The sequence below is a fragment of the Mustela lutreola genome, chromosome 2 (genome assembly GCF_030435805.1).
Source record: "Mustela lutreola isolate mMusLut2 chromosome 2, mMusLut2.pri, whole genome shotgun sequence".
NCBI classification, from domain to species: Eukaryota; Metazoa; Chordata; class Mammalia; order Carnivora; family Mustelidae; genus Mustela; species Mustela lutreola.
Window position 1 is genome coordinate 66,570,521 of NC_081291.1, and position 12,667 is coordinate 66,583,187.

Consider the following 12,667-nt stretch of genomic DNA (forward strand, 5'->3'; position numbering starts at 1 on the left):
TCCTCTCGGACATGGGGTGCCTGGGACTGACCTGAGTGGTCTGGTTGGCGTACTCCAGGAGCAGGTTCTGAGTGAACACCATCTCCTTCTCCCCGCTGGCGCGCTGCTGAATGTCCACCCCAGGCAGCATCTGGTCAGCCGGCAGCTTCTGATAGGAGAGCAGCTCCAGGGACAGCGAGAAGGACACGTTCACCTGAGCCACGTGAGCCAGCCGGTCACCCGAGGCTGCCGGAGGCAGGCGGCAGCTTCCCCTCCCCTGGGAGCTCCAGCCTCTCCCTCCATGGCCCCCACTGCCCAGCAAGGCCCCATTTCAGCATCTGCCCACACCCAGCCCACAGGGTTGGCCCAGACTGAGCATGACCAGGGCTGTGGGTGTGGGATGAAGAGTGGGGAGACATGGAAACTGAGGAGGGGCAGCAACAGGGTGTGGGGGGCTGGCTGGTCAGGGAGGGGCTGTAGAGCAGAATGCCAGGGCTCTGCTTGGGCACAGGGTCAGGCGTAGTGGTATTTGCCGAGATCAAATGCTCCTGCCAAGAGTAGTGGCTCAGGCATGGGCAGGACTGGGTGAAGAGGACAGTGGAGAAATGAATTTGGGCTAGAACTCTGATCAGGACCAGATGCCTGGGTCAGCACATGGAGGGTCAGAAGTCCTACCGTTACAAAATGTCCTCTCTCTGAGAGACCAGGGGCTCCCAGAGGCATTTTAGAGGGACCTTTACTCGATGACAGCCTGTGGTTTCATGGGTGCCCTGTTGGGACAGGACCTCTGGCTGTGATTTGGGGCTGCCTCAGTCATACCTTTGAAGAAGGGAGCCAAGGGTGCCCTTCCTCCTCTCTTCTGTAGCAGCTGCCCCCTCCGTGATGAGGTCTGGGGCGGAGGGTTGGGGGGGTCTGTCACCTAGCACAGCACCTGGCACGTGGCAGGCACTCAGCACACGTGCACGGAAGTACATGGTTTGGAAGAGCGGATATGACCGCTCACGAAAGCTCTGGAGGCGGATGCCGTGAGAATGTGAGGTGTTTGGACACTGATGTGGACTAGTGCGGGATGGCGGTGTGCACACGTCTGTCTACACATGTGCATGTGTGTGTGAGGAAGGTGACCTCCGGCCCAGGTGACGGCCTGCAGAGCCCCCACTGACCAGCATGTTCTCCTGCGGGTAAAGCACCAGCTGCTTGCTGGCTGTGGCTTGCTCTTCCTCACCGCCCCTCGCCTGGCCAGGAGCTCTGCGGCTGCGGCTGGCCCCTTCCTGAGAAACGGAGAAGGGCCTGGAGACCAGGAGCCGGAAGTACTGCGGGATTTCAGTGGTATTACTCAGCTTCACATGGTGGGTGGTCACCAGCTCACTCAGCACCTGGGGAGCCACAGAGGTGGGGAGGCCGGGCTGCACTTCTACCCTCCAAGAGCCTGCAGCTCTGGAGTGGAAGCACTCCTGGGGGAGGAGGACCCGGACTGTCAGAGGGCTCACAGGGACCTCTGAGGCCCAAGTGGACTGGCAGGGCCAGGGAGGACAGCACACTCACCCCAGTACAGGGCTGCTCTGGGATGAGATCACTGGCCTGGTGCCAGAACTCCACACCGCCCCCGTAGTCCAGCTCCATGCTTAGCCTGCCAACAAGGAGCACGGCTGGGCCCTGGGCGCCTCCTGGCTGTCCCACTGTGCTCACTGGGCCCCAGCCAGCCTTTGCCTGGGCTCTCCCGCTAGCTTCTCCCTTCCATGCCTGTCCTCTTGCTCCCAGAGTGCAGGTGCTCCCCACAAGGGGATCACGGGAGGCCATGGCCACTCACTGTGCGGGCCTCACATAGCTACACAGGTCCAGCTTCCGCGGTCCTGCTGCAAAGTCCTGCAGGCGACGCCTCCTCCCCGGAAGCTCTCTTTCCACCTGTGAGGCCAAGCCTGATTATGGGCTGTCCCTGAGCTGAGGGGCACCATGCCAGCTGGAAGAGGGGGTGGCCGTGGCCCCATCCTGGGCATGGAGGGCTCACCTCATCGTCCAAGCTCATGAAGCCCAGGGCGTAGCCAACACATTCCACCTTGTGCAGGACATCAGGGCCCAGGACCATGGGTGTGAAGGAGATGGAGATGGTGCTGCTGCCCCCTGCAGGGACCACCTGACACGGACAGTAGCCTCAGTGCTGCTCCTGCCCATGGCGCTGGTGCTGCTGCCCCCCAGTGCAGCAGCCCGCCCTCCTCCCCGACTCACCACCTGCTTGGGGCTGATGCAGTACAGGTGGTCAGCGGGCACCCCATCATGCTCCCGCAGAATGACTGAGATGAACTTCTGTGAGACCTTGTTGCTGACACAGGAGCTGTCCTTGGCCTGTCATCAGGGAGTTGTTGGGGCTCACACAGGCTCGAGGCTCACTGGCCCCAGCTCAGCTGCTATCCCACCCCACCCCTCCACCCCTGCTCACAGTCTGGACGGCTTCGTGGCTGGAGTCCGAAGTGTTGGAGGGGCTTGGGGACGAGAAGGAGCTGCTGCTCTCAGGGGTCTCTGGGCACAAGAGGTCATTCCCAGCTTGGTCCCGCAGTGGAAAAGGTGGCCCATAAAACACCAGCAGCTCCACCAGCCGGTCCTCCCTGTCTTCCGGCATGTAGGTCTCCCAGTCTAGGCGGATGTCTGCAGGAGGGAGGGGGAGGGCTGAGGAAGGGGCAGGCGAATCTTCCCTGGACCCCTGCCCCGCTACCCCTACTGGTGCCTATTCTCCCATACGCAGGGTGGAGAGGGGTCTCGCCTTCTCCCTAATGCCACTTCAGGCAATTCTTGTTTTGCGAATAGACCACAGGCTGCGTCAGCTGGCTCTGTCAGCCCTACCCTAAGGATCGCAGCAAGCAGGCCCTCGCATCCAAATGTGCTGCTCCAGGTCCTTGGGGCTCTCCCCACAGCCTCCCCAGGCACTCCAGCCCTTCTCCCTGCTTTCTCCCCTCCATCAGCTCCCACTGCACTCACTTCCTTCCCCAGCTGGGCTCATCTAGACGCCACCATGTCAACCTCCATCTTGCCAGGATTCTTATCCCTCCCTACCCCCAGCCTTCTACCCACCTGGCAAAGCCTGACCCTGGAGAACTGAACTGACTCTTGGCCCCACTGTTACGCCTTCCCTGTTCTCTGACACCTGAGCTGCCTGCTGGGCACAGGGCTCCTGGGCACTGGGCTACTGCCTACAGCTCTCCTCCCCAAAGCCCCCACATCAAGAAGGCCCTGAAGTCCCATCGCAACACCCCCATTGCTCGGCAGGTATCTCAGCTATCCCCCTTTCCCTTCCACCTCCGTCTGCCTCCACCCCCTCTCGGGCCAGGCATGCCCAGTCTCCCCACCTTGAACAGTTTCCCACTACCAGACAACCTTTCCAAACCACCTCTGTCCCTCCACAGCACGCTTGTAGGACCCTGTCCACCATCGCCTCCCCCACTCTGCTCTCAGCTACTCCCCAGCTAACATCTGACTCATGGCTAGCCCTGCGGGAGACCTGGCGAACAGGCTTATGCTCCTGAGCTCGTATTTCTTCAAGTTATTACCTTGGCACCTGCCTCTTATACCCACCAAATCCCCCTCACCAAGGCCACCAGTGACCTCCCCCCTCCCACCGAAGTTCAGTAAAGACAGAGAAATGGAGTGTGATGATGAGTCCCAAGGACAAGAAGGGAACCACCAAAACAAAGGAAGGTAGAAGAGAAATTCAAAATTAGACAAAAGGAAAATGGCACAAAGTCACAACAAACAAAAGAAAGTAGAAAATGTAAAATCATAAAATAAGTATGTAGACTATTCCTATTAAAAGCTAATGTCAGGTTGGGCTTTTTAAAAGCTCAGCTCTCCATTGTTTACAAAGAAACATATCAAAATGATAAAGGGTAAAAACGGCAAAGGCAAAGATGTGATTCAGTTCTCAAATGCATCTAACAGCTAAGAAGTAAAACTGCTGCAAACACCAGATCTTTCTTTTTAAGCCTGTATTTTTAAGTAACTTCACCCAGTATGGGCCTCAAACTTACAAACCCAAGATCAAGAGGCACAGGCTCTACCGACTGAGCCAACCAGGTACCCCTGGAAATGCCAGGGGATCTTGAAAAAGCCAATTTGAGCAGCGAATTCAGTGCCCCTTTCCTAACTGGCCATACCCCATGGACAGATGAAGCAGGGACACCATGGACAGATGGAGCAGGAGGGCTGGCACTGCCCTGCTGCACATTCTTTACAGGCACCAAGGAGCTTAAAGTCAGAGCTGCTCGGGCCCGGCCCCTGAAGACTGGCTAAGCCCCCTCGTGGCCCAGCCTTGGGATGCCTGGAACCCTGGTCCACCTCCAGACGGCCAAAGCTTTTCCTGCAGCCCGGATACCCTCCATTCCCATACGCTTCCCCAGGCCCAGCTGGTTCGTCCTGCCTCCTGGATGCAGCCTGGATGCCCCCATTCGATACTCCAGCAGTCCCCCTCAACGCACTCAACCTGACCACGGCACCCCACCAGCACAGTGCTGTGCTGTCCTATTCCCTCTGGGTCCCCAGCAACTTGTACAGCACCTGGCTATGGCTCAGGTAGTGCGGGCTGAAGGGATTGGAAAGGTGTCCCCCACCAGTGTCTGTCCTTGTGCAAAGCGAACCTGATGAGAGCAGGGCACCTGCACCCCACAGACACTTGGGGCGCCCAGGGGTGAGCAAGGGCACGTCCTGTCCTAGCGCATGGAAGCGGCTATCTCTGACAACCCCCAACCAGCAGGTCACTCCCCACCTTGGCCCTCAGGGGCCTCCCTCAGTAACCACAGGCCACCTGGACTCCTGGGTTAGAGGGTCATCAGCCTCCCTCCAGTGCCATTGTCCTCCAGCCTCGCCCACCACATGGCAGGACTTGTCAGGAGAGTCCCAGTTTTCTCCCGAAAGCCTCTCACCACAGGGGCTGGAATTATTCAAGCGAAGGATCCGGGTGACTGTGTCCCCTCCGGAGACCTGGGTGCCGAACCTGGAGGCAAGAGACCAGGCTCAGCGCCACCACAGCAGGCACACACAGCGCAGGCAGGGCTGGAACTGGGGCCTAGGCACAGAGGAGTCCCGCAGCGGTGGTGGATCCTGAAGTCACGGAGACCTAGGGCTGGAGGCCTTCCCTTGCAGCACCCAGCAAGCACGACCCAGGGCTGCTCAGTGCCTTGGTAGCACCCCCTCCCTGCCCCACATCTCCCGACAGATCCCCACTCGTGGTGTGTGGGGCCCAGGGTCTGGCACGGCCCTCAAACCACCCTGACTACTGGCTACTCCTCTCCCCAACTCCCCCAAGCCCTGTGCAGACAGAAGCCATGGCCTCAGAGGCCTCTCCCTTCCCAGGCAGTCCTGTCCTGGGGCTTTCTTGCTGGGTGGTGCCACGAAGCCTTGGGCCTCTTGAAGAGCAACAAGGTCAGCATGTGGAGCCAGGGTGATGGCCAGAGGGTCTCAAAGGTTGGGGGGATGAGGCCGGTGGGGTCACCTGATGACTGGTTCCTTCTGTAGCTGGTCAGTGGTATAGTAGGTGGTCCTCTGGGAGCTGATGGGACAGCCCACCACTGCCATGTGCACTGGGATGACTGCTGGTGGCAAGTCCCCCACCTGCAAATGCACACCAGTTCTGGGTCCCTCTTGTCCCCTGCCCTGGCAGTCCCTGGCTCCCCATGCGCCCCCGCCCCGTTCAAAGCCATCCCTCCAACTGAACAACAGACAGAGTTTGCCCTTCTGCACTGAGCTAGGAACTCCTTGTTGGATCATCTGTTATTTGTCCTTGTGCAGAAGGACCCCACAGGAACCCATGCACAGCAGGCGCCCCCTTCAGGCGGAATGAGTGAGAGACGGGCAAATGGGAGAATGAGTGGCTGCACCAAGGGCTAGGTGACATGTGGCTCTGGGAGGCTGTTACTGCTGCGCCACACTCACGCTCCTTCAGGTCTCGAGTCCTAGCCCAAGTAGGCAGCCTGTCAGATTCCTCTGCCCTCCTCAGTGTGCCCAGCCTCAGGGGACCCCGTGGGAAAAGTTATGAAATGGTCTGCTCCCGAGAACCATTCCCTCCTGAATCCCTGTGGTTGCTGGGGATGCGAATGCCCATCCCAAGCTCACGGGCATTGTCCTCCAACCAGGAGAGATCCAAGAGGCTAAGGGGCTGGAGCTGGGGGAGAGAGAGGCTGAAGGTGAGGCCGGGCTCAGGCTTACCGTGCAGATGAGGTTGTCCCAGTACTCGCCCCACATGTTCGCATAGCCTGCGATGTCGATGCTTAGCTGCTGGTGGGCCCCCAGCATGCCCTGAGAAATGTGGGGAAAGAAGGCAGCTCCTTTCCCGTGAGACAACATGCTTTCCATAAAATCTGGGTGATAACCAGGAATGGGATTCAGGACGGCAGGACAAGAAGGAGGTCCAAACCCTCAGGAGTTAGCCAAGCACTATACCAGATAAGCCAGTCCATAGCCCAGACGCTCCTCCCAAGAGGCCAGAATGCAGCAGGCAGCCTCCTTCACCTCTCAGGGGCCAGGCCCCCAGGAGAGCCCACCCTTCTGAGTCAACACACATCCCAAATCCAAACCAGACCCTGTCCATGGGCTGTATGTCTTAGCCATGAGATGGCCCCATTCAAAAAGGGTATACTGTCAGGCAGGGGGCCATGGCTATCTTAGAGATCTTGCTAGAAAAGACACTGACATGGGGTCTGTGACCAGGGTCCCCTCCCTGCAGCAGGTGGCCCAGCCCCTGAAAAGGCCCCAGGAAACACTGCTCTGGCCCACCATGGGGCTCTTACTCAGCTGCTCTCGCTTGGCCAAGTGTTCTCGAATCCGAGATGTCTTCAGCAGGGCAGGGGGCATGTTGGGGCTTCACCAGACAGGACACAGAAAGAGCAGTAAGTCATCAGGGCTGTTCCCCAGAGCTGAGCCATGCTCCCGGCAACTAGCATCCTACCAGGAGCCCAGTGGAGGAAGGCAGCTCGGCCTGCTCCTCCCAGGGAAGAGGTCAGGTCTGTACACCTCCCTCTCTGGTCTTGGCACCTGCTATACCCCCACCACCCAAAGCCCTGTGGGTAGGCCACCTGCCAGCCCAGGGACTGCCTTCCAAGAAACACAGAAGGGCGCTAGGGTAGAGACCTCTTACCCCCAGGATCTGTCCTGCCGACCCTGGATACCAACCCAGCGCAGACTCATCTCTTGCCCAGCCTTCTACAAAAGACCCTGTTTTCAGTCTTTCCTGATGACATCTGTCCAGCATCAAGTATCCACTAGCTTTACTGGACTGGGAAAGTTAATGGCTTACAAACCATGAGTGGCTCCCCACCACCCGTGGCAGTGGTTTTGAAGTTGGGCCCTCTCCTGCCTTAGGGGACGGAGTGGTGAGGGGTTTGCTCTGGTGTGCTGGTAAATTGCCAATTTCTGTGGCGTAAAACCTTCCCCAGGCTGACATCCAGCTACAGATTTGCAGATGCCTCACTGTGATATCTCTGACTTCACAGCTCCATCGGCTGCCAGGAACTTCTCCCTCACCTACTGGCCTGAACCGCCTCATCTACCAGGAGCCCCATCCAGTCCCCCAGCACAGCCCCAGCATCTCCCGAAGGTCCCCGCAGAGTCTGGGAGATGGGTGCTGCGAGATGTTTCTCTACATTTCTCCACGTATCCTTGTGAAAACACACCTTTCTCACTCCTCACACCACACAGCCTCGGGCCTCCTTAGCTACACAGATGCTTAACGGCAACCCCGCCAGGCCCCATGCTCCCTGGGGACTGCCCCTGAGAGAAACCAGACTTACAGGCTGGCCTTCTGGGTCAGGCTGTTCTGGGGACTCCCGAAGTACTCAAACTGGAGGGTGAAAGGTGTCTGGATCGGGGAGTGGTTGGTCAGGATGAGCCGGCAGCTCACGCGGGTCCTCAGAGGCACCGTCGAGCCGAAGTCAAGGCGGAGCTCCTCCAGGCGGTCTGGACACAGCTCCATGCTGGGCACACTGGCCCGGGCCCAGGGCACTGGTTACATACCGCCCTCAGGCCTGCCCAGAGAGCCCGCTGGGATGGGAGTGTGAGAGCCACCTACGCACTAGGCTTTGCCCTTGGACTGCCTCCCGTGAAGCTGCTGGCCCACAGGCACATCCTTCTTGTCAGCTCGTGAGACCAGGAGGGGCCTCAACCACAAACCCTCTCTGACCAGGGGTGACTGGCCTTGTGTGGGAGAGCCCAAGCTGCCTACAGCCCTGTCCCCTGCACCTCCCACCAGCCTGGACGCCATGTCTCCAGGTGTGTGGGGAAAGACCACACGGAGGGCAGGGTTTGGGTAGAGAGACCTGCTCCAGAGAGGTGTGGGTGGGGGGGTGGCACAATAATACTGTGGCCCTTTCCTGGCCACAGGAGTCAGCTGGGAGTAGGTGCTAGTCCTCTGTGTGGTCGCTTCAACCCTCAGGCCCTGGCCCCAGCCCTGGGTTCACCTGCTGCCAGAGTCCTCCATAGAGATGGCAATAGCCACCTGCAGTCCCTGGGGCTTCCCAGAAATGCCCAGAACCAGTGGCTCCTTCATGCCTGACACGGTACAAGGGAAGGCCAGATCAATCAGCTCTTCCTATAAGAAAGCGCACCAAGGGCACATCACTACCCATAAGTGCCTGGACTGGGCCCCAGATGATCTTGCCTAGAAGAGGTGGTTGCTATGGGGCCCCCAGCACAAAGGCCTTGACCTCTGTCTAGTCTCCACTCTGTGAAAGGTCTCTCCAGTCCCTCCAGTGAGCCACCATTCACAGGTCCAGCCTGACATTCCACACCTTCCTCAGGGCTCCTGGCTGAGTCTGCTCCAAATATCTGTGCATAGCCCCATGAAGGGAGACCCTCCAGGTGGGCCTCTGGAGAAGCCACACACTTATTCTGATGAAGCTGTTCCCACAGAAATCAAGCCCAACCCAAGTGAGGTCTGTTCCATGTCTGTGTCTATCTGCCTATCACTCTAGTGCTCAGATTCAGCTGAGAAAGTCCACCATCTCCAGGTTTGCCAGGGAGAAATGGGACTGGGTCTGCAAGCCTCTGCAAGGAAGAAGTCTCTCTTCTCACCAGAACCACAAACGGCCAGCAACCCCCAACCAAGTCCTGAGCATATTCTGCCCCGAGGGACTTCCTGTGGGCCATGCCAGGGAGCAGCTGTGCCTTTCTTCTGGGAAGGCGGCCACCGGCTAACCTCTCCCAGTAGCACCCAGCACAGGGCCTGCTGTGAGCAGCAGTTCTGCTCTGCATCTCTGGGCAAATTGGAAAGGCGGGCCCACGTACGGCTGCAGAAGAAGGGAAGGGTAAAGCTAGTACCAAAGGCTGGACGTGGCCAGTGGGTTTGAGGGCACATTCAGGCCTGCTCTAGGCTTCGGGACTTTGTATCCCTAGAGAGCAGGCCTAACAGGAATGGGGACCCCAGGCGCAAAGGCAAGAAATCTCTTGCCCTCTTAGAGGAGTGGGGTTTGGGGCGGACCTCCCTGCCGGCACATAGTTCCGGGGAACCTTCGTAGTACCTCAGGCCTCCTCCCCACCTTACTCACCTGGGTATGTGCAGTCAACTCCAGGTTGAGCTGGCGCTCCTCACTGGGACCCAGGGTGCCCCGTCTAGGGGAGATCTTTGCTGTGCAGACGCTTGCTTGGCGCCCTAGCAGCTGGCAGACAAAGGGCCTCTTGTCACATGCTAGATTCCCAGCATTGACCTGGTGTCCAGACAGTGCTTAGTCCTGGGGCACACTCTGGTGGAGGCTGGCAGTCTGGGGGCCCACGGCAGGGCCAGAAAGGGCTGTGCGCTCACTGGTGGGGATAAACCACTCTTCCCTTCGCCTCCCCTCCCCAACCCTGGGCAACTTCCCACCTGTCAGGAGTTGCCTGGACTAAGCTAGCTGCCCTGGGAGGCCTAGAGTGATGGTGAGCAGAAGACAGCTGCCTTGGAGGCACAGGACACGGCCCCACCTCCCACAACATGCAAAGGAAACTCCACAGTGAGCCCCAACTAGTGGGGCTCCCAACAGCGTGGGGACCAGTCATGGGCTATGCTGGCCGGGAGCCCTGGCTGTGTGCTCCAGAGACTCCTTCTCAGGTAGGGGGGAAATGGAATTCCCCGGAGGCAGGGCAAGGAAAAACCAGACCAGATGTGCTGCTCCTTCAAGGAACCCAGCATGTCAGATCACCCTGGGGCAAGGGGCAGGCTGCAGGAGAGAAGTGAGACTCTGTTCTGGGGAGCACCTTGGGGGGCAACTGCAGGCAAGACCCGCTCCACATGGGCCTCTGGTGCTGAGGACTGCAGATCTGGTGCTCAACAGTGCAAGTTCACTCACCTTGCCCCAGTGGAACTGGGTAGGCAGGAGGGTGCCATTGATGAGTGTGATGGTTGTCTTGGTAGGCACGCCCAGGTAGAGGTTCGTGACTTCCATGTGGCTGCTTTGCAGGTACACGTGGGGCTCCTGTACTTCAGCATACACAGGAAGATAACTGGAACACAAGGAAGTAAGAAGTATACTGATTAGAGGAGAAGAAACAAAACCATCCCTATTTGCAGATGACATGATGGTCCATGTGGAAAATCCCGAGATGATTGTATTTTAAAAACTTCTTAAAAAACAAAAACAACAACAGCTATAACAACCTCCCACAATTATTGAGTCAGGAAAGCAATGAGGTTCAAATTCACATTTTTTGTATGCTAACCATGAACGTGTGGACATAGGAATTAAAAATACAATGTTATTTATAATTGCTCAGAAACACTGAAATACTTAGATGTAAATCAATAAAACCTATACAAGATTTATATGCTGACAATTATAAAATGCAGGTGAAATTAATCAAAGATTTAATAAAAGGAGAGATGAACTATATTCATGGATTAGAAGACTCAACATAGTAGAGATGTCAATTCTCCACAAATTAATCTATAGGTTTAACATAATTCTTAGGAAAAATCCCAGAAAGGATTTTTGTAAATATAGACAAGCTCATTATAAAATTTATATGGAAAGACAAAGGACATAGAATAACTAAAGAAATTTTTAAAAAGAAGAATAAAATAAGAAATTGCTGTATTAGGTGTTGAGACTTTATGGCTACAGTAATCAAGTTAGTGAACCGTTGGTGATGAGATACACACACAGACCAACAGAACAATATAGAAAATCTAGACATACATCCACTCCAATCCTTCACAAACTCTTAAATGACAGAGAAGGGGAGTGAATACTTCCAGACTCATTCCAAAATGTATTACTCTTGTAACAAAACCAGACAAAGACATCACAGAATACCACCGACCAATATCTCTTATGGCTACAGATACAAAAATCCTCAATAAAATACCAGGAACCCCAATCCAGCAACATATAAAAAGGATCATACACTGACCAAACGGGATTTTTTTTTTTTAAGATTTTATTTATTTATTTGGCAGACAGAAATCACAAGTAGGCAGAGAGGCAGGCAGAGAGGAGGAAGCAGGCTCCCCACGGAGCAGAGAGCCCGATGCGGGGCTCGATCCCAGGACCCTGGGATCATGACCTGAGCTGAAGGCAGAGGCTTAGCCCACTGAGCCACCCAGGCGCCCCCCAAAAAGGATTTTTTAAAAGAATGCAAGGTTGGTTTTAACATCCAAAAGTCAATGTAAAACACCATGCCCAATGCACACCAAGGACGAAAAGGACAAAAAGGACATGAACATTTCAATAAATGCTGAAAAAAACCTTCAAGGAAATCTAACATTCTTTCAATGAGAAAAACAATCAACGAACTAGGCATAGGAGGGAACTTCCTCAACCTGATAAAGGACATCTACAAAAAGCCAAGAGCTAACATCATTAACAGTGAAAGATTGAGTGCTTTCTTTTTAAGATGGAGAACAAGACAAGAATATCTACTTCTGCATCTTTTATTCAACACTGTACTGGAGTATTAGGTCCATTAAGCAGAAAAAAGAAATAAAAAACATCCAGATTGGACAAGAAGAAGTAAAATTATCTCTATACATGGATGACACAATCTTCTACTTAGAGAACTATTAGAAATAATAATGAATTCAGCAAGGTTGCATGATACAAGATCAATGAACAAAAATATTTTTATTTCTATAAAGTAGCAATGAATATTCATAAAATAAAATTAAGAAAACCAGTCTATTTCCAAAAGCACCAAAAATGATATATAAGAATAACCTTAACAAAAGAAGTAGATTTATACACTGAAAATGCCAAAACATCATAAAAGAAAAAAGACCTAAATAAATGGAAAGACATTTCATGTTCACAGATAAGAAGACTTAATATGGTTAAGCTGAACACACTCCCCAAACTGACCAACAGATCCAGTACACTCCCTATTAAAATTCCAGCTGGCTATTTGCCATAAGTGATAAGCTAATCCTATAACTCCTAGAAAATTCTGAGGACCCGAAATAGCAAAAACAATCTTGAAAAAGAAAAAAGTTGGAGAATTCACATTTCCTGATTCCAAAACTTACTACCAAGCCACAATAATCAAGAAAATGTGTTAACTACCATAAGAATAATTATATAGATCAATGGAACAGAGTTGACAAGCCATAAATAAATCTTCACGTGTATAGTCAGTTGATTTTTAAGATTTTATTTTTTTTAAGCAATCTCTACACCCAGTGTGGGGCTCAAATTTACAACCCTGAGATCAAGAGTCACATGATCCACTGAATGAGCCAGCCAGG

The 12,667-nt window shown here is 54.6% G+C and overlaps 1 protein-coding gene across 14 annotated transcripts in view; it reads right to left on the reverse strand.

The window, feature by feature from the left end:
- DLEC1 (DLEC1 cilia and flagella associated protein) overlaps nucleotides 1-12,667 on the reverse strand; it is a 66,616-nt gene that overhangs the window by 1,581 nt on the left and 52,368 nt on the right. For 12 of the 14 annotated variants that reach the window (XR_009350845.1, XR_009350844.1, XR_009350846.1 and 9 more), the window contains 15 exons: nucleotides 10,281-10,434; nucleotides 9,504-9,614; nucleotides 8,418-8,548; nucleotides 7,752-7,943; nucleotides 6,753-6,823; nucleotides 6,172-6,323; nucleotides 5,459-5,577; nucleotides 4,890-4,960; nucleotides 2,417-2,622; nucleotides 2,206-2,322; nucleotides 1,988-2,113; nucleotides 1,790-1,884; nucleotides 1,525-1,609; nucleotides 1,143-1,355; nucleotides 32-193 (listed from right to left, as the gene is read on the reverse strand). Coding sequence is in view for 11 of the 14 variants with exons in the window: in XM_059162078.1 (XP_059018061.1) it covers nucleotides 32-193; nucleotides 1,143-1,355; nucleotides 1,525-1,609; nucleotides 1,790-1,884; nucleotides 1,988-2,113; nucleotides 2,206-2,322; nucleotides 2,417-2,622; nucleotides 4,890-4,960; nucleotides 5,459-5,577; nucleotides 6,172-6,323; nucleotides 6,753-6,823; nucleotides 7,752-7,943; nucleotides 8,418-8,548; nucleotides 9,504-9,614; nucleotides 10,281-10,434 (2,005 nt within the window). In the remaining 3 variants the exon portion in view is untranslated. Of the gene's footprint in view, nucleotides 1-31; nucleotides 194-1,142; nucleotides 1,356-1,524; nucleotides 1,610-1,789; nucleotides 1,885-1,987; nucleotides 2,114-2,205; nucleotides 2,323-2,416; nucleotides 2,623-4,889; nucleotides 4,961-5,458; nucleotides 5,578-6,171; nucleotides 6,324-6,752; nucleotides 6,824-7,751; nucleotides 7,944-8,417; nucleotides 8,549-9,503; nucleotides 9,615-10,280; nucleotides 10,435-12,667 lie in introns of those variants that run through there. The other 2 variants (XM_059162087.1, XM_059162089.1) reach the window with 2 other exon arrangements.